The sequence below is a fragment of the Struthio camelus genome, chromosome 7 (assembly GCF_040807025.1).
Source record: "Struthio camelus isolate bStrCam1 chromosome 7, bStrCam1.hap1, whole genome shotgun sequence".
Taxonomy (NCBI): Eukaryota; Metazoa; Chordata; class Aves; order Struthioniformes; family Struthionidae; genus Struthio; species Struthio camelus.
The window spans coordinates 25,702,664-25,724,989 of NC_090948.1; the positions used below are offsets into that span (position 1 = coordinate 25,702,664).

General features: G+C 37.5%; 1 protein-coding gene across 6 annotated transcripts in view; it reads left to right on the plus strand.

Annotated features, from left to right (window-relative positions):
- Positions 1-22,326, plus strand: part of ADK (adenosine kinase) — a 307,780-nt gene that overhangs the window by 266,911 nt on the left and 18,543 nt on the right. For all 6 annotated transcript variants that reach the window (XM_068950470.1, XM_068950472.1, XM_068950473.1 and 3 more), the window contains one exon: positions 21,479-21,565. In XM_068950470.1, the coding sequence (XP_068806571.1) occupies positions 21,479-21,565 (87 nt within the window). The remainder of the gene's footprint in view (positions 1-21,478; positions 21,566-22,326) is intronic.

Consider the following 22,326-nt stretch of genomic DNA (forward strand, 5'->3'; position numbering starts at 1 on the left):
AAAGAAGGAAAATGTGTCCTTTAATTTAACATATGATGATACCACAGAATGGTATAGAGCACTGCTAACACACTTATTTCAACACTAATTAGGGCTGGTTATGCTTTAAAATCTGCAGTGGAAAGTGTAAAATGTTTCTAAATGATCTTTGGAAGAAATGCTGCATTTAAGAGTAGTTACCAGTATAAAATCCATTTCCTTTTTCTAATACGCAGAAGACAATGAACTTTTTGAAAAAGAAGGATGTGCACAGTTGATTATACAACCTTTCTGAGGAGACGCTATATTCTCAAAGAGTTTGTGCCTAGATTAAACCAATTTTTGCAAAGGAGTAAGTCAGCTATAGATTTGGACATGCTTGTAGAAAACTTCTGCTCTATATTTTGTCCAGGTTAACAGTAATAATAATAATAACAACAAAACCATGGTTCCAGGTTGTTTATTAGTTGAAAGACGTTTCTGTCAGTAGTGACTAAACCTCAGGAGGTCAGTATCCATGCAAATGACTCTACTATTTCTTTCTTTTCTTCTGCTGTTGCCATTAACCATCCTTCATCAACTATTGGCAGATTATATTTTCCAATGGTCTCAATTTATGGCCTGTCAAAGAGTGTAGGACAGAGCTGGAGCTTACGCATGCGAAAGCGGAAGACTCCAAGAAGATGAATATGGCCTTTCTGTTTTCTCTACTTTCTTTTCTCCTTCCCTTCTGCATTTTCCCCATGGAAAGCTCTCTGCTCTCCAGCAGCGATATGAAGTCTGGCATTTACTCTGGATTACAGGAGGGGAAGTAAAAGCCTTGGCCTAGAATGTGCTCTGGGAAGAGACACAGCCAGATGGCCACCTACCCCTTGTTTCCTTTCCCCTTGCCCGTGCACGGCAAGGTGGGACAGATAGTGCTGTGGCTGTAACAGCATCCCCAGCAGAGCTCCCCTTCTGCTGCTGAACGAAGCTTCACCTTGCTATCTGGGACAAGGTGGCCACTGCCTACGTGGAGAGGGACTGGGTTATGAGAGGAGGAACGCACCTCTTGCATGAGTGGTGTGAAGGTTGAGTAGGGGATTAGGGAATGGAAATAATGAGGGGATGCACTTTAATACAGCTCTGACTGGAAGGGCAGGAAATAAGCTGGATAAAAGGGGTTGTTGTAGGTTGCCAGCTCATCCATGAAAGGGCACAGAGTTGGATGTGCTCGAAATTAGATGTAGAACTTCTTTTCTCTTCTGGGATAAATGGAGAGAAGGCCAAATACTGCAAATGATTACAGCAGAGAGTGCTGTGGAGACAGCTGTTGATTCTTCAACATTTGGAGATTAGAAGGTATTCAAGGAGTGGAGGGTAGGGCAGAAAGGTCCAGATGATTTCCAAAAAGGGAGAAAATGACTGAAAACTTTAGACTACAGATCTGATGGATAAGCGAGAGAGCTGAGATTGAGACAGCTGAAAAGGCTACTGCCCCTACCCTTCTGTCCCAGCCCTACTGCTAAGATGTTTAATCAGCTCCTGAGGTGCTGCAGTTTAGCTGGTATTGTTTTAATGCCCACCAAAAGCCCTGATGGCTCACCTCAGCCGGACTTCAAATTGTAGCCACTCAGGCGCTGATCAGCGAGCAGCTTAGAGGTCCACGCCACTGAAGCAGATCATGAAAACAGCGAGGAGCAGTAATTGTATTGGCCATCCCATTCCCATTTGTCGGTCCAAGTCCTCAGTCTGTTTGAATTATTTATGTTTTCAGAGGAAAAATTTCTATCACTTTATCATGAAGCGCATTGGGTCTTTCTACTGTCTGTTCATATCTCCTCCATCACAACGCTCCAGCCCCAAGGCCCGTTTCCTCTCCCCTTCCTTCCTGTTCTCTGTCAGTAGGAATAATTGCAAGGAAAGGCAAGCTCAAATTCGAGCTGAGTGTGCTCAGCATGGTTTATAGGAAAGGAAAGGACTCTTTAGGATTGGCACACAGCAGCTGTGGCAGATGAAATGTTGACTAAATTAGCTGTCAGCTTCTAATAAGACTCTATGGAGCATGTGCAAATGATCGTTGTCTGAAGTTTTCCTGTTCACATCATTTGGGTGCATTTTTCTCTGATGCTCAGTTTTATCCTTTACTGAAGAAGGCCGTGGAGCTTCTCAGTGACCATAAGAATTACTATTAACAAAAACATTGTGTTTCTCTGTAACATCAGTTCTCCAAATGACTGAATTAATTTTGATAAAACTCTCTTCAAAAAAAAATAACCTGCTGGAGGCACTTGTGATGAACACTTGCAGTACAGATGATTATGGTTTGGGAGAGTTACTAGTAACTGAAGATAGGCTCTATGGACTTGCTTACGTGGAAGAGTTTATTTGAGGAACAGTAGTGAGTTAACTCCCAGTACAAACGCTCTTTGGCCATGCTGGGAGTTATTTGGCTATCAGTACTCTGGTCCTACTACCACAGCCTTGTTTCATGATCATATCCCTCTTCCCAGGTATGAGATTCTGTATTTGACTGTGAGTTCTTGAGCTGGTAGGATACATTTGTTTCATGTTTCAACACTTTTTTCTGTAAACACAAAAATTACCTGTTGTGGGTTTTTTTGGGTTGTTTTTGTTTGGTTGGTTTTTTTTATGAACACATACAGTGTTCATATGCATATTTCAGCAGCGGGGGCTCTTAAGAAACGAACCAAAAATCACAAGCTCTGGCAGCACCATATATATCATATCTATATGTATACTATAACATTTGTCAGAATCAAATGCTGTGAAATCTATCCCTTTTACAGATTTGCTCATAACGTTTTTAAACAAATTACTTTTAGTCAGATAGATTTTATGACTGGTTTTGGCCCAAAGGGAAATCTTTGGAAAGTCTGAGCAAAATCAGTTCAGCAATGGAAAAACATACTTTTATATTGAAATATTTGCATAATTCAAAAACAGCTGAAGCTACAAACTTTAAACTTGGCTTGTTTTATGGCTTTAATAGGGGAAAGAAAAACAATCCAAATTTAAAGAAAATCACTTCAGCCTTTTTCAAGTTATGAATGATGAAATCTGGCATGTTCGGGCATGAACATAGAATTTTCCGTTCTTTTTTCTGCAATGTTTGCAAGACCACCTCTGTTAAGGGCACATTTGTAATAAGCTTGTTTGTTAGAATATGGCAATAAAGAATGAATTTATTATGGATTCAAGCATTGAGACCACCTTAGTTAGGGCGTACTGAGTTAATGATACCACTTATATCCTCTTCAGTTTGTGGGATACATTACTTGAGAATATTTCAGGAAATGTGTTAGCAGTGCCAATGAATGTGGTGGACTGAGAAAGGTCCCACTTAAAAATTTCTTAGTGCACCTACCACATAGTAAATACTGAAATAGTTTTGCGACTTTCTTCTTGTTATTACTCCTCGTTATTTAATCTGTTTAATAAATTAAACAGGATGTGCAATGCAGCCAAATCAATATGTGGCAATAAAACTTGCAACATTACCAAATTTTAGAGCCTGCCTACTCAGCTTTTATTGTTGGAGTAATACCAGGCATTGGCCTCTACCTGTTATCTGAAACAGGATACTAAGCTGGACGGATGCTGGTGTTACCAAGCACAGCCATTCTTAAGGCAATGTATTCATATGTGTTCATTAATTATAAGTTTATATGTGTGTTTGGGTAGGACTAAACCATGATCCAAGTGAAAATAACAACAAAGGTATGGATAGCATGTTTTTTATAAGTGATAGAACTTCTTTTCCTTTGTGAACATGTGCTAGACCATAAATAAAAGGAAAGTTTTTGAATTGGTTGTTTTAGAAGGCTTCTCAAAATTTTGGAAGCTAGAGATCTTAAGAGCCATTCTTAAATCAGAACGATATGATGCTATATTCTTTTGCTGGGACTCAAAAGGACTGACGTTCAAGCATACAACTTACTCTAAAATAGAGGTCAGTAGGTTTTCTCTGTCAGGTTGTGCTGCAATCATAGACCAGCATGTTACCTTGTAAGCTTATCTATAAAACATGGAAGTATTTATTGCTATTGACATTGCTGACACTTTATGGTGGGCCTGTTTGTAGCACCTCTTTCTATAAGTTACTATGTATTTTGTGTTCTCCAAAAAGCAAGAAAATGTTACTGTTTTCCTTAGTTCCGGTAGCTTATATGCTCAACCTTCCAGTCAGGAAAATTTTGACTAATTATTTTATAAGGCAGCCTTCCCATGTGTTCACACAAACAAAAGCGGTGTCTTGGACCTAGGGAAACGGTAGTTTAGGTTACATTACAACGTGTTCTTTTTTTCACAGGATTGCACACTTTCACTCTTCCCTATCTTGTCATATTCACAAATGTAAAGACAAGTTTAAAAACTTAGTGTCTAATAAAACAAAATAAAAACTTTCTGGGAAAACACTGTTTTGATTTAGAAACAAGGGACATTTCAGTCAGGTAATGGCCAATTTATAGAGAGATAAAATATATAAAAATCAGCCAGAAAGCCCAATAGAATTATTTTTATTTTAGCTGTTATAAAATATTTGTCATTTAGGAAACCACAAAACCTAAATTAATAATGAAAGTTTGTTGATAGAGATTAATGGATAACAAAGCTGATGATACCTTTTTGTAACTGAGGCTCTTCATGATTTCATGCTGTGTGGGAGAGGTAGTCTGAACATTTTACTAGACAGCTGAAACACATTATTAAAACTTAAATTCCTAAATACCAGTATCTTAACTAAACTTAGAAGTGTATCAAAAATTGTTTCTCAAAGAATGTATATGCATATACATATATATAGGTATATAAATATATATGAATGAATGAATGCCTGAGTTTGCATTTTAACATTCAGGAAAATTGTATGCCTTTAAGCTGTGAAAAATGCATATGCATGTGTTGAAAGACAATACATATGGACCTTCACAAATGCCACTTTTACGTTTGCTGCAGAGAACAGAATTCTTCCCGTACATTCGTGCTGAACACAGACAATCTGTAGAGTGGACCTAGGATGACCTTACCCATTCCTTGGAACTAGGCCGTATTTTCTCTTACGCAGAGGAATTTCTATGTTTGTTTCTCAAATGCATTTTTAATTTAGATTTAAGAAGTCAGTTTTTGTACTATAATTATAAAAAGAATTCTTAGCAGCATAACTGTTAGTACTGAACTCTTATCACTTGTGCAGTAGGAATCATATGATGTTGGAGATTCAGTATAGAATGAAAGAGTGGGAGCAGGACTGAGGCAGACCAAAGGTCTATGCAACCTTAGTGGATGTTTCTAAAAAAGGATAAAACAGAACAAATTTGTAGTGATACTTCCATGTTACACTCTCCTAGCTTCCAGCAATCTGTAGCTTGGGAACTGCTGAACTAGAGATGTTGTCTTTGTGCTGAATAGTCCAAAACAGGATTTTACCATCCATAATGTCTTGTAATAATGAGTTCCACATACTCAATGTTGTGTGAGGTACCTCCCTGTATTTGTTTGGATTCAGCCGCTTAAGAATGTTGTTAGGTATCTCCTCCTTCTCCTATTACAACAATCAGTCAATACTCATTCCATATGCAACGTCTTGTTACTTGTGATTTTGTAGAGGTCTCACGTATCTCCCCTTCAGTAGTCTTTTTTCCAGGCTGTCTTCTCTGCTCAGTCGCTCTTTGTTTGTTCCATAATTCTTACATCCTTGCCACACTTCACTACACCTTTTTTTAGTTCTGCTATATGCTCTGTGAAACAGGGTGCTAGAACTAGCACGTGTAGTGTTCAAGGTGCAAGCGCCTCAGAAATTTACAAAGTAGTTTAATTTCATTCTCGTCTGTGTGCATTATTCCTGGCCTAAGAATTCCTAACAATGTTATTTGCTTTTTCTGGCTGCCATTGATGATTGATCTGACATTTTCATAGAATTATCTGTTGTAACTTCAAATTCTCTCTCTTCGTGGTGTGGTAATAGGTAGTTCAGAGTCCATCACTGTGTATTTAAAGCTAGAATTAGTTTTCCTGTGTGCACCTTTTTTTACATTGATTGACACAGAATTTTATATCCTAAGCACTCAGTTGTGTGAGAATCTCTTGTAATTCTTCACACTCAGCTTTTGGTTTTGCTATCTCAAATGAGCCTAACATCACAGGGAGATGGCACACAGTGCGCTGAAGAGCTCCCCTCAGAAACAGCGTATAGCCTGAAGGTGCTATCTGTAACAGATTGGCGCAATTAATGTCAAGACTGGACTTAGGCAGGAGATTTGAATAAGGCCATATCTTGAACCATTTGAGGCCTGTCTTCATCAAGCCTCTGGAGAGCAAAGTTGAATCAACTTACAGTAAGATGCTGATTTAGTTGCCTTCAAATCCCAAATGGATACTCTCGGTTCAGGAAAACGTGGCCTTAGTACACTGTAGCTTAATCCTCTTTTGAGAAATAAGGCCTTCTGTATAGTGAGTATTATTCCTCAAAGAGAGCATCCACATAGAATTAACTTGTCATAAATGTCTGATGTCCCCTGTATGCATGGCTTTAACACTTTAATAATCGTAACTATTTACCAGTGACCTGCTGAGTTTTGAGGTGGTTCATGTAGAAAAATTTACATCAACACAATTTCATTTTGTGTGCTCCAACCAAGAAGCGCCAGAACTCCTGAGAAGAAAGACTTGCAGTAATTTAGCCTTGTATTCATCAAGACAAGCCCTTCTGCTCTGGGGCAATCATGGAAAGAATGAGGATTCACCTAATTCAGTCTGTAGGCTGTTAATCCTCAGCGCATGAGGGACTGCGACTTGGTTCTTTGGCAGTTTTAAATTGATAGAAAGCACTGACTCTTCCCAGGACACACGTTTCCACCACATTGCCAGAACTTCCCTGCCCCCATGGTAAACCAGTTCAGTAGTCTGCACTGACTGGCAGAAATCTATTCTGGTAGGGTATTGAGCTTTATGAACCTGGTTCTTGCAGTGTCCAAATGAGTACTAGTGCCAGCATGGGAGCACTGAACACATGGTAGAAGGGGGCAAGGGTGAGACAATAGCATTTGCAAACTATAGCAGTTTAAATTGTTATTTAACAATTCAGTCTGAATTTAACCTCAGTCTGAAACATGTTTTATTTTGATCTTCAGTCTAGCAACAAAAACTATGTTTCTAAATTTGGAGAGAAAGTTCCTCCAGGATCAGTCAGTAATATTGCAGAGTTATGTCTGCAAAGCGAAGACAGAAGAATAAGGGGACAGAGCCATGAATATATTATCAGAAGGGAAATGATCTCTTTGACATCTCATATTCAAAAAACTAACAGTTTTATCATGGAACTATACTAAAAGAATGATGAGATAACAAAATCAGTCATTCAGTACTTAGGAAGTATTGGAACTAATGACAGCCTTGCAACTTTAATTTCTGCTGTTTGCATGTACATATAGTTGATGCAACTTTGTCAAGGTTGTCCCCTGTTTTCTGAAAATGACACCTACCTCTCTCCACATACATCAAAGATAAAATTCTGGTGACTCCTGCATGTTTAGCTGCTGTTTCTGAAACTACAATGTTCTTTTAGTCTAAATGTATTTTTCCAACTTTTTAAACAAACTGAAAAAAATCTAAACTACATTATCATATTTCTTGTAAAATAATTATCCTATAAACTTTTTATTAAATGAATGCTTTAAGTTTCAAATTCAATATTTTTTATACACATGTTCTTTGTTGCTGCAATATTAAGTATTGGATGCAGCCCATTTCTCCTTAAAAACATGGTTTAATAAACTGAAACTGAAATACATGATTTAAAGGCTTTCAGTGCATAGGCTTCTCACCTCCCAACACTTGAGTTCAAGTGGATATTCTTGACATCTTGAATAGGGTGGATATTCTATGACATTAATCTGATGGCAAGTTTTTAATCATACGTCCAACTACCAGTAATTTTTAAGAAATATATTTTCTCTTTACCGTAGTTTAATGTGATTATTTTTTTCATTGTAAGGAATTAAATGTATGACTTGTTCAGCTGGTTTCATAATAGATCAATAATATGTTGGCTTAACTTTTTTTTTCCCGTGGAGATGTGGGAAGATCAATGTCTGTAGTGCCCTAGGTCATGATCAATACTTTTAATAAAACTTCCTTTTTTTCTTTTTTCTTTTCTTTTCTTTTCTTTTTTTTTTTTTACCTTTGTACCTTTGTACAGTTTTGCTTTTATTAATGAGCTTTTCCTTTAGTTTCAGACCATTTATGGTTTTTGGATAATGTCATACTGCCCAAGGTCAAAGCCAGTTTGAACTTAAAACTCTAGTTATCAGTGATTAAATCTATTGGATGGGCTTAGATGTGTTAGAAAACATAAGAGTCTGAACACCATATGAGGCACTACTTTCTAGAGGCCTGAAGTTAAAACAAAACAAAAACTCAACCTTCTGGGAGGATAAAACATTAAACCTTTTTTTCCATTTCCTTGTTAAACAAATAATGATTGTCTTATTTATGGATCTCATATTGGTGTTAACATCCCAAGTAACTACTGTGGCTTTGACTGCTCTTCAATTAAAGATATTAAATGCTCCATGATAGTGTTCCATAACATTATATTGCCCAATTTGGAAGACCAGTGTAAAATAAGATAACATCTTTTGTTCATTGCTGAAACTCTGGACAGGAGGCTAGCAACTTATCAAAGTATGTGCTATCAGCTGGAGTGCTTGCAGAAAATATGAAATTGTTGTCTCGAGGGCTCAACCAAATGTTTTTGCAATCAATGGAAAGATCTCATTAACTTCATTGGATATCGATTATGACCATAGAGAACTTACACCATTCATGAATATTAATGGTTTTTACCAATTCATTTGTCTTCGTGTGTGTGGTACCTTGTCTGTAATCTCTGATTCATTTTTCATAGTCTACCTAGAGGTCATACAAAGAGGGAGCTTTACGTATGCAAAAAAATTTTATAATACATTTTACCTTAAGATATCTTCTTTGTAGTCTCTTACAAATGAGGTGCATAAAGAAATGGAGCCTTTGACCACTGGCACCTAAGCAGAATATCTTATGTAGAAGATCATTTTTTCCATTATTTTGGCAGTTTTAGCCTTGTTATATTAGATGGCAGTTCACTTCATAACAAATCATCACAGTGGAGTCTGAACAGCAGAATCTCTACTCAGAAGGTGCCCTACGGACTCCGATAGTCTATCATCTTTAATTTAGAGATTTTATTTCCCATCTTGTGATTACAGTTGAATGAACGTTGCAGAAAAGTTTAAATTGTAGCTATCTGTGTCATGCTTTTGATCTAAACGATGGAACTTATGTTTTCAGGCCTCTAATCTTCACCAGCTCAAACAGTCACTGTAAAACAATCACACAGAACAGAAAGAAGGTAAAATGTGGGTATGTATGGTGACCCTGGTAGAAAATTAACTGCAGGAACTGACCTCTTGATTAGAAGTTTCTGTGAGGTAGCATCCAGTCTCAGACAGCAGAAGTTGTGGGAAAAGGGTGACTGAATGGATAAATCCTTAGTTCTAGGAGGGACAGAGCAGAGATTTTAGCTAGCGGAAAAAATGGACAAAGGGGAGGATTGAATGGATCCTCCTTGACGTAACTTTTGCTATTTAGGAAACATTTTCTGTATGACAGCTAAACATCTGGGTCTGACACTAAAATTAAAAAAGGCCAAGTGGAGTTCTCCCAAACTGTTAATTGCCTAATAGTGAAATTGTGACATTTTATGATCAGTTTGGTTCAGTGATTTTACAGGTAAAGCAAGGTGGAAATGATTTAGATTCCATATATGAAAAGTAGGCTGTGCACATGTTACTCATATACCAAAGGCCTGACCTTGACACACCTGAGCATAATATAGATTATGAAGTGACAGTTTGGATATAAACCTCTGGATACCACAAAAACAAAGTTTTTGCAGTTGATCCTATTTGAACCAAAATAGGCTCCAACTTAGCCTTGCCATAGCTGTTTTCAGTGTTATAAATGATAAAGTCAGTAAAATAAGAAGATTAACTTAATGTATATACAGACAGCAGATTTAGTGGATATAGTAAGCACAAACTATTTTTATATGGTTAGCTTTTGGCTGTATCTGCAAGGTGACATAATAATAATGTTTGTTCAAAAAGAATACATGCAGTCATCGGAAACAAGATTTAAAGTTTCGAGGGCTACTTAGGCTGATTTTGTTTGCTGTGCTTTGCTCCCTGGGCCCCCCGCCACCCTTGCACTCCCTTCTGGTTCCTCTCCCAGCCCCAGCGATTAGCAGTCAAAACTGCATCAGAGAGGAGTCTAGGGAACCAAATATTTATACCCCTTGTAATCTAACACTGTGATATTGTACTGTGAACCTGAAAAGATGCCAGGCCATGCATTGTGGCTAATAGCAATTGATCACAAACTAAACTACAGAACTCTATTCCAAATTGTTGGCTTTATAAATTTGATAATGAGTACATTTCCTGATAGAATATAAAAGTGCAATAAACTATGCATGCCCTCCCTTTCCTCCCCACCTGTCCAATTGCAGAATGCTGTTTGTACAGTATATTGTTGTCACTGACAACTGAATAAGAATTTTTAGGAGCAGTTGGCTATCAAATGATGGCAAATTTAAAGGTTATGCAAATTGTGCCAGTACAGCCCAGCTTGTTTCAGACCTCTTCTCTCTATTATCATATCAATTGAGTCAGCTCATAGTAGACAAAGCAAGGTTATGGGAACCACCTAGAGCATCATGCACCATTAAACATCAATGCAGCATACATGAACATCTGCAACAACGATCTTATTAACAGAGAGTATAACGGAAGGCAATAAACAGCTTTCTTAGTCACTTAATTGTAAAAAATTTAATAGCCTAATACTTGCATTATTTATCAACAGCAAGTTGGTCAAAAATTATGCATTGTGGTGGATTAGATTACAATACCTACTGCACACTGTAAATTACTACACAAACATGAACTTCCATCTGTGAGCAGTTAAACACTGTAGTTAGTAGAGTGCTAATAATGCAATTTTCTTTTAATCTCCAGTGCATCATGGGATATAAGTAAGTATCTGCCTCTTGCACTGACATTTTTATAACTAGCACCTGAAGATCATTTCTGGATTTCCTGCCTATGTAGACAGCTTAAGCATTTCAAGAGTCAAGTGACAGTTTTTGTGTACAGGGAAATACAGACGCCATAAACTGATCTTTGTGTGTGGAACCAAAACAGATGTTTCGAGAAACAAAACAAAACAGGTTAGATGTTCATATTGGAGATGTATTTATTGTGTGTCACCTTCTAGGTTAGATGCTACGCTGGTCTAGTAGATGAGAGCTTGTGAAGCTGTGATATTCCCAAATTGCTTTGGGAAATGAGTGCAGAAACAAAAATACATTAGAAATTGGAAGATAAAGGGAAATGGGGTTTGTTTCTTCAAGGCCAGGGCAAAATGCTAGGGAGAGGCTAGGGTAGCTAGGATCAGAGGAATTGGTGGGCAGTGACAGCCCTCTTCTCCTTAGAGGCTGGGGGCACTGGTGAATTCCCAGTGCCTGCTCCAAGAGCTGCTTGTGGTTAATGTAACAAGCCAGAAAAGGTTAGAGCTACCAGAGGAAAGCACCGCTCTTCCAATTTCAGCCTGAATGTTGTTGCAAAATAAACAAGCATTTAAGAATGAAATCAGAAAAAGGAAATAGAGACTGGATGAGTAAAGTAATACAGGATCAAAGGTCTAGTCTGACAAGTGCTTTCAGCAGAAAAACTGCTCTAAATGTGACTGTGTTTCCAAGAAGCTTTGTTCACTCCTGGCACTCTGCGCTGTGTACTACCACCACTGCTGCCACTGAGTATCAGGCTATTGGATCTGATCAGATTTGTATTTATATGGAGAAAAAATGAAACCTTCTAAGTTTTTGTTGGCACAAAAATCCAAATTCTGCTAGGATTGTAGGCTACAGTCAGCTTCAGGGTAACCTGCAGACACCTCAGGCATTTCTGCAATCAGGAGGAATCTACAAACGACAGAGAAGGGCAGTCAGAGAGAGAGTGAATGAAAATACAATAAGCAGCAAAGATGAGAAGAATTCGGTGCAAGTATAAATTTGGCAAATACAAAGTTATAAAGGATATTTTTTTTCCACAAGAAAAGGAAAATTCCCATTCAAAAATGTAAGATAGAAAGTCTTAATAAAAATTTTTTAAAAACAGAGTTTATTTCATGTAGGAAAAGATAGCAAAAACAGTGAGCGCTATGCCTAAGTAACCATTAAGTATATGTTTTATACTGAATTAGGTCTAGAAGGAACGTTTTCCAGCGTTCTTTTCACATTTCTAAGTCACAGTTGAAACGATCTCACCCTGTAGGATAAACAGAGTTTTAACCAGCCCATCTACATCAAATACAATTCTGTTTTTTTTTTTAGAGCAGCAGTATCTGCTTCTTGCCCTTCTTCATTAAGTTCTTCATAACTTAAATATCGCAGCAGCATATCCACATTTTGTCTATACATCTTTCTTTACTTGCTTACTAATCTTGTTTTTAGGATTGGAAACTCTTTAGGGCAGGAACTGTTTTTGCTTCTTCCCTTTAATATATATGTTGGTGGTCAGCTTGACAAGATGCAAATACAAATAAGATCGCAAGTTGAACTTGGCTGTGCGTGCCAATTAAAGTTTAATTTTTCAAATTTTTATTTTTGCTTCAAAAAGATCAATGTGTTGTTTTGTTTTGTTTTTAACTAAAACAGCATAAAACTGAATGATTCAGCAATTTAATAGTATTGGAAATAAAACTTGAAAAGAGAAGTAGCTGAAAGTGACAGGCTCTCGTATGAACTTGACAAGGCTCTGCAGAGATGGAGGATGGAAATTTTTAATTTGTCTCTTGGGTTACTTATTTTGTTTTTTGTCGAGCAGCCTGTTTTTATAGTGTTGGGCTTTACTGTAAATGACAGTAGTATGTGTACTATAAAGCCTGTTGTGTTACCTTTATGAGTGCCTATGTCCTACAGCCATGCTTTAAAGGGCTTGGGGTACGCTAACACGTGATTCAGTAGCTGTCTTTGAAAAATGGCATTGTGTTAACTATATCCAAATGAATTTAGTTGGCTACGTAGTAAATAATGTATACATTCAGTGTTGCATAATTTACATTACAATGTATGTGTAATTATTTTAAAAGGTGGTAGATTGAACATTCTACTTACAGCACTAATTAGGTAATACTCGTAAACTGATCAAGTGCTCCTACAGAGATCGTAGGTTGGGGTATTTAATTATCTAAGAAATGATCTGCAACTAATTTAGGGGAAAAATAAACTCCTCCACTTTGGACCAAATTATCTTCCTTGACTGGCAAAAGTCTAAAAGAATTCCATTAAAAACAGTGGAGTTACTCTATCTTTAACTGATGTTTTAAGAACAGAATATTTTCCATTTGAGATTAATACAGATCTCAGCCAACACTGCAGTGGCATCTTCTAATTGATCTAAAACCTGCAAAAGCCTGAGAAAATTCATTTAGCAAGCAAGTTTCATTCTTCAAAAACAAATGAGTAGTCTAGAGAGATCTTAATTAAAGGCAACAGAGAATTTACAAATACAGCATGAGAAGAAAAAATAAATGTAAAAATTAAAGATCTGACCTCTGAGTTAAAAGGATGAAAAAATAAAATTTCTACGTGGAATGTGGGTATTTAAAAGCAATGCTCTAGGCTTTCTATGATATATATTCTTGAGCAATGTCCGAAAAAGTAGTATCTGATTAATTACAAAAAGGAGAAATATATGTATGTGTGCATGTGTGTGTGTATATCTGTATACACACACACATATATGTATTAACTTATTTTTAATAATATTTCTAGGGAAGGCTGTCTCTTTCGTTCTGATGGACTGACTGTATGTATGAAACCAAACATAAATTCTCCCAGAAGTAAAAGCTCCTTCAAAACTGCTCTGTAGTGACCTAATGTTCGCTCCTTCTCTTTTCAGTCTCACTGATGCTCAAGTGAAATAGAAATGCCTTGGGCCCATTTCTGCCTCCACTGATGACCTATGCTTCTCAGATTATCATGTAGCATAAACAAAGCTGTCATATAACATGGCATTTATTTAAATGATGTGATTTCTGTGTTCACCACTCTAAAACTGAGGTATAGCTAAGGAAGCTTGCAAGTTATGACAGGTATGTGTGCCCTATTAGGGCCATATGCATATGTATAAAAATATGAGGCATAATACAGTTTTTCTTCTGCTCAAAATCAAATTATAATGCTGTTTTTCTCCCTTTCTTGGCCAATGCCCTGATAAGCTTTTGGGTAGGGATTGCTTTGACTTGATTATGGACCAGGATTTGTCAGAAAAACGTCCCGTAGGACAGTATTCTGATGGCCTGGCTGTATAGTGGTTTAAAATATGTCTGTACAACAGCGTGAAATGGAATACAAACATATATGCTTTCTTGCTACTGTGTGGGTTAGTGTAAACAGTAAGTGAAGTCCATGATCTGCATTCTTAGCTGAAATATATTTTATTTTTGCATGGTCCACATAGCCAAATTTTAGGAGGTTGAAGAGCATTGTGGGAGCTAGAACGTGTGTGTCAGTGTAACTTGGACATACACATGTGATGTATTCTGTGAATTAGACACTGAAAACTGAAATCTCAGCTGTCACCATTCTCATTTGTTTTGATTTCTTTGAGCTACCTAGATTTATCTATAGAAATAGAGATTTGTTCATAGTTCCCACTCCCATGTACAGCTCAAAAACTACTAGTTGGGGGGGGGGGGGGAGGGGGAGTCGGTTTGGTTTTTTACTCTTAAGGATACAATATGGTGTACACTTGCCAAACCAAATCACGTAGAATTTACAGCGCAGGAACAGAGATCTACATTAGTTGATATCTGAGGCCTAATGTGCTTTTATGTCGCACGGGACTTTGGCTGGTCTGACTAGACTCATGGCAGGAGAGCAGTGAGCAACTGATGTAAAACTGTAGCTACGCCAAGGGGATAGGCGCCCCGCGTTCTCCACAGAGACTAGGAACATGCAGTTCAGGAGTTTAGTTTATTGTAACCTCTCTCTTCTGTCTTAGGGACTGATTTTAATCTGAGCTTTTTATAGTAATTCCAGGACAGTCATTGTGTTGCGTTAGTGTGACATTTGCAAAAGTTCTGAGCTTTTCTTAATTTTGGTTCCTATGACTTCACTCCCTTTGCCTTTCCTTGACCTTCAACCCCTTTCCTGGGTCAGAGAGAGATCACAGGAAAATGATTTAATTCTGAGGGCTACCTTATGTCTTTAGCAGCCACGCTGAGTTAGAGGAGTGCATTTTCTGGCAGTTCAGTGGGCGCAGTTTCAGCTCCCTCTGAAAGCTGTGCCTAGCGGGCAAATGGCAGTAGTTTCATGTGTTCAGAAAGGCTTTTTCAACAGAGTTCATTGCCATTCTAAACTTTAAACATTGTGACACATGCCAGAAAAATTCAGCAGCTTGTTCTTTGGGGCAGTTTTTCCATATATGTATGTATATATATAAAAATTATATTAGCGCCAAACTGAGGCAAAACCATAGTGTCTTCTATTGACCTCCTCGTATTTCCCCATCTTTTGCATACAATTATAGTGTTTTGTTTAATTGTACAAACAAAACAATTAATTACTATCAGAAGTAAAGTAGAGCTTCAGCTTATGGCATTGGCAGTGATGTTACAGAGATATCAAAGGTTAAGAGGCTCCCACACCTTCTGTAAAGTAAACAGAACATATTTGGGCCTATAAAAACTATTCATGAGTCATTAGGTGATGCTGTTACTTTTTTATGGTTATAACTAGATACAGAGACACAGAGTCTGAGCTCGTGATGGTATAAGTCAAGAGTTACTTCAAAGAGTAGTTTTGTATTGACTGGAGTACATAGAAAATCAGGCATAGATGTTCAGTGAATGTACACTGGGTGCAAGAATACTGTTTAATTTTACATCGTCGTTAATGGCTGATGGAGAGGGAGAACTCAGTGTATGAATTTGTTCCTTTGGAGCGACCTTCTTTCCTCTGTTAACTCTAATCCTGTGAATCATGCTTTAGTCAGATGCTACGAGTATGACTTGTGAATAAAAATACCCTTAACTAGATAATGGGACAATGTGTACACCTGGGCAGAGCTATAAAGGGAAGACAGGTCTCACTGGACATCTTTGCATTAACTTTACCCTAGAAGAGAGGGAAAGCAGGGTCTGCTTACTGTCATTTCCCCTACAGACGCCTACCTATGGGACCACGAGTAGAGCCATAGAAGGTTCAAAGTCTTTGGCATCATATTCCTTCTGTGTTTCTACTGTAAATGGGCTAGCTGCCTCTGAAGGACAGCTCTTTGCATCCTGGCCAACATAGCTATATGTACTTTCTTTTGCCTAGTGAGCTGCAAGGAGAATTTTAGCCTAGTAGCACTGTCTGGAACTTTTATTATGTAAATATATTAATATTTATATTAACTGGTGGTATCATAGCGTAGACATACAAATGCATTGTAACTGGCAACTACTATATGACTCGTTTTGAGTAACATTGTTTATTATTGCAATAAGGACTTAACTTCTATATTCCTAGTTATAAAGTTTTCCTGGCTACATATTGCACGCCTTAGAATACAGCATCCTTTATTGTGTATTATTAAAATATTTGATTAGAAAGATTGCAAAGCTTGTGGCTGACCTGCATCTCACTCATACTGTTTAATTCCATTGACTTGCACAAATAAATTCCTTATTTCTCTGTCAAGCCTTAGATAGCTACAGTACTAGGCCACACAGTGCACAGAAATAGATGTAGGAGAGGGGAAATGTTGGCATGAAAACAAGACAGAGTTAACATGCACACAGAAAGTGCCAGGGGGTCTGTAATGTTCATGCAGAACAGCTAGCTGAAAGTCCGAGCCTGAAAATGCAGGATCTCGTTCTGTGTGCCTTGAAATGACGGGTTGAATCGACGCTGCCAGGTTTGAAATACATTATTATTGAAAGTCCAGGTATTTCTAACTGGGGGAGGATCAGCACACAATGCCATCCTGATGCTCCCTTATGACTGTGGACTGTGACTGTGCTGATCCTGGTCTGAGAATTACAGTATCTGTTTGATTTATGTATCAAATCTGTTATCTGTGTGCCAACTATAACAACAACAGTAGTTTCCACTGTAGAAAAAACAGGAGAAAATATTATTTTCCTGCTAATTTTAAAAGAGGCCTGAATGTGCTAAAGAAGGTGAAGAAGCTTGGAGCCTACAGGCTGCTTTTTGTTACCTTTTGGAGAGCGGTCAGAGCTCAGAATCACCCATGCTGACATGGGTGTGTTCCAAATACTTTTCTCATTACTCCTTACCTCATAGCTGTCCAGAGACATTTATAGGTTTTGAGCTTAGGTTTCTATCTTCTCTTATGTTTTTCCTGTCCTTTCTTTCTCTTTCTTTTTATCTCTTTTTGGCCCCTGATCTAAAGAAAATTAGAGAGGCTGGGGGTGGGGAGGAGGTGGGGCAGAGTTCTGTTTTGCAGTTGTTCTTTCTTTACAAGTCAAGGCGCACAAAAGCAGCATGAATGTGCCTCCATCTTGTAAGCATCTGTACTACCACTGTCAGCCCGCGGATCAAAGCTTATTTGAGGAAATAGCTAGACATTTTTTATATGTATTTTAGGACTCCCTTCCTGATTTTATTTTATTTTAATACAAAATTAAGGACACTCCAACATGTTGCCCATAAGAGTTCTGTTACAGGTAATTAAATGTAAGTTTACACATTTAATCTACTTTTAAGAGCAAGAGAGACTGGTAAATGACCCAGTTAAGAAAAGTACTCAGCCTAATTGGATGTAATGATTGCTTGCTGGTGTTTATTACTGTACTAAGAGTAGACGTGTAGTCTGTGATTCTAATTTGGTTTAAAGACAGACCTGTAGTATTTGCAGCTCTCATCAGAGTGTGATTGTTTCAGTTAACATCGTGGAATAGACCTGCGTTCATTTGGGAGCTTGAATTTCTCTGTGTAGTAGAAAGGAAGGAGGACTGTTTTTTCAATTAATATTGTTCTCCAATTATTATCTCTCCAGACTGTTTTACCTGAAAAAAAAATCTAGAGCTAGACATCCCAGTGCATATTTTTGCCTGAGGAAAATAAAGATATTTTTCACATCTTTATGTATATAATGTGACAAGTTAACAGTAACTAAATTTACCAATGAGCAGATTCTGATTAATCTGTGAATATTGTCTTCAGCCTATGAAGTCACTACATTAATTGTTTGATTTTGATTATTTCTCAATTATCATTCTAAGTCAGTTGTAGTCACTGGAGTTACTCTGCAGTGTAAAGTCATTGACAGAGCTGAATCAAAGTCCCAAGATTTCAGATTTCGTGAATGCTTGTTACTAAATTTTCCTAATTATGGACACCTTGCTGCAGTTTGCACTCCGTGGTCTGGCTTCCCAGAATGGTACCGCGATGGAATGTGCTGTATCTGAGTGTGTTTACCATGGAAGATGTTTGCTGCTTAAAAATAGAACACTGGATATTATGCCCAGAGGAGCAGCACTTGGATTTCAAAACACTTATGTAATTATTCTTTATTTCATAAGCTCTCAGAATGATAAATGAAATCAGAACTGACTTTGAAGAGCAAGGCCACTGATGACCAGTGCACTTAGCCAAGGTGTCTCTGTGTTCACTGTGATGGATTTGGGAGTTTTATAATGTAATAGCTCAAACACAAAAATGAAATTAAAATAACATTAAACTCACAAAAGCAAGGATATTCAGAATCGAGACTTCTGCTTCATTGTAATTCGCCCTGTTGTGCCTGGCTGTTACAATACTGAGATCAGTGGGAGATGTTGGCTATTTTACATGCTGTTACATAGACCTAGCAAGGTAACTTAATGGGAGCCTTAATTCTAAGTGACTTCATTTATTGTGAGGGAAAGAAAAAAACATTAGTATTATTTTGGTGTATCTTTTCATGTGTGTTATTATTAACTATAGATTTAAACAGATCAGTATACTATATTATGCTAGAAGGAGTTCTCATAAGGTTAAAGAAAGATAATTTGCTGTATTGGATGTGTGCAGTATGTGCAGATGCTAATATCTTTACAGTGCAGTATGTACTCCAAAGCCACGCTAGCTGCTTCTGAAACATCAATACTTCAAAATATGAGATTATTGCCCCACTTGAAAATATATAAACAGGGGGAGATAGAATGTATGACCCAGGTAGAGGTGGAAAACTGTGATCAGTAAAAAAAGACTGCCCTCATACCAACTGAATTCACTATTGTGTTTGGGTTTTTAGAATAATTCAGTTATTTACATTTACGTCTACCGCAGAAAGGATAGAATAAGCGCTCCTAGTGCAATGCTTGCCTGAAAGTACTAGAGGGAGCTTAGGGAGGGAAGCAAGACTCAGGAGGAAAAGCAAGGAGAAAGATGACAGTGAGAACTTTCATTTATGTAAGTCTGCTTGAATACAGTCTTACTTGATGCCAACCCCCACTTACGGCATCCCAAATACAATCTGTGCGCATTATTCACTCTCTGTGCCCAAACATATACACTGTGCAAGTGTGCACGTGTACTTAATGTAAAACATCTGTGTGTGCCTGTGCACACTTGAGAAGGAAGCAGATTAGTTTATTACAATGTGTCCTCAATAGATTTGTCACTTTACTGATAGTTTTTGCATTATCTAGAGCAAATCATACGTAGTTTCTTATGAAATGGATGAATACACTCTGCTCTCCTGGCAGAGTTTAATATAAGACCTCTCTTTCTTGATTTCCAATTCAAATGAATCCTGTTAAAATTACTGAGAAACGTTGCTCTTGAAGACTATCTTAAGAGTACAACACAGCATTGAAGTAGGTTTCTAAATAGCTTTCTTAACAGGGTGGAGAGTAGGATGCACTGAGAACTGACTGAAACCTGTTCTTTAATTGGAATATCCATCTTATGTTTTTCATTACCCTTTTTCCTTTGCCTCTCTCATGGATGGTTGTTGCTAATGCTCCCCTCCCCTCCCCTCCTGGTGGGCCAGCCAACAGTTCCCTCTGGAGGCAGCATCATTATATCTGCCTGGTTCACTTAGTAGCAGATGGTGAGGAGCAGTAGAGCTGATACACTGCATTTCACAGAAACCAGGATCCTTCTGGTACCTCTGCAGCATACACAGGCTTGCCTGATTTGAGACTGTGAATTCTTTATATGCTTCCCAAACTGGGTTTCCTTGTTTGCAACTCTGTAAGGCAGTGTAAGGATGATTTCTATGGTGTGCTCTGTTGCTGGACAGTGAAGAAACTACACACCTCCAACTTTTAGCTACTGGAGGATCTATTTCCGATTTTATGTCTATTTTTACCAAAAATTAAAAGAAGGCAGCTCCCATGGATTTCATTTTCACTGGTTGACAGGCTTTTCTCCCCCCTCCCCTTTTTTTAATTCCTGCTGTCTGCCAAAGGACAATCTGTTTGCTCTGAGACAGTTTAATGCATACTGACTACCAGAGGCAGAACTTCCATTGGCTCTGTTACAGGGGTAATTTACGCTTTAACAAGGTATTGTGACAAGGTGGTAATTATATTTTTATCACGTCATTATGACATTACCACATGGAAAGCCCTAGCTGATTAATTAGTGGCATATATTAAATTTATAACCCTAGAACTCTAAAGTTATCATACTTAAGTGGTATAATTATGTTGAGCTGTGGTGTGGCAGTGAATTGGAGGTGAAGATGCTGAGTATCCACCTATTGAAAAAGGTTTAACGAGTGCCAGTAGAGGGCAGGGAGCTGCAGAGAAGGAAATATTTTTTAAAAAGGAAATACTAAAGAAGAAGATGAAGGCATTAGAGTCTTGAAACCATATCTAGTCACATGGAGGCTCCTTACATACAAGGTGTTTTTTTTTTTTTTAAGAAAGATGTAGTTTGAGAGCATTTTGGTATATATTAATCCCTGCTCTTTATTTCACAGTTTTATTTTAGTTAGTTCACATTCATTCTGTTTTTTCTAATGCAGCAATTTCTGTTGAACTTTTGGAGGCTTGGACTAGCTATTCTGGAGGCTACATCACCTCTCTGTGACGGGTAGGAAGCAATAGTTTTGGCAGGATAGGTATCTCTTAGTCTTCTCCGTATGTCCATGTATTTAATGGTGTACCTCCTGATTTACTTTTTTCCCTTGCCCTTAGCATTAGGAGATCAAGAAAAGAGATGAGGCTGAGAATAACTATGAAAATGTCCACAACAATTAGCTTGATCAGCTGTAGTCACATATTCCTGTGCAGTAAATACAGACTGAATTATAACCCAAATCTATTTTTATCCAAATTATTATGTTAAAGATCAGTGTTCCAGTTTTAAATTGTTTTACTCTTCACTGTTTGTTGTGCTTTTCTAAGTCATATTTGCAAGTAACTGATGTTATTTTCTCCTCTTCCGTTATAGAAAATGAAGTAACTACTTTCCCTGTGTTGGTGAGTGATCAGAGTGAAATTGTGGATACCAATGGAGCTGGAGATGCATTTGTTGGAGGTACTTGTTACTTCAGTCCCTTGTTTGGAGATTTTCCTATTATCCTCGCTCTATAAAAACTACCATTTTTTTCATTCAACTGTCCTTTAGAATGAACTTCATCCTTTTAGGGCTTTCCTCTGCATCCTGAAGTTAGGTGATTTAATTAAGTTCTCGAAGGAAAAGTGTGTTCTGTTACTTTAAAGATAATATGCCATTATGCTCTACCCTAGTCGTTTTCATGAAATTAATTGTATCTGTCAGACTGTTGCATAAACAAGCTGCATCAAGTACTATATAGTGTACAGAAATCCCTCCTGGCTTAGATGTTAACACATTGTTGTTCTTTAAAACAGGTTGTAGTGAATATTAAACAGTATGTTAATAAGTGAGCATAATGTCTTCTGATCATGTCAATTTTCATAGAACATCTGCTTCTGATACAATTATTTGGACATTAGAAAAGAACACAAAGGGTTAATTTGTTAAAACAAACCCAGAAAATATCTGGCATTGGTTAATATCCATTTGCAAACTTACTATTTTTTTTGGCACAAGTTCTAAGGAAAAAAGAGGATGTTATGTCTATGCCTGTTTTAAAAAATGATTCAATATAAGCCAAAAACCAATCTAATCCAAAAGTTCTGTCATTCCTTGTAACCTTCGTACATGTAGTTCTGTGATACACTATTGCATCCTGGAGGCTCTAATATCCAGTAGCTTTAAGGAGCTCCATTAGTCACTAATTTACTGGAAACAGTACCAAAGAGACTTTATAAATA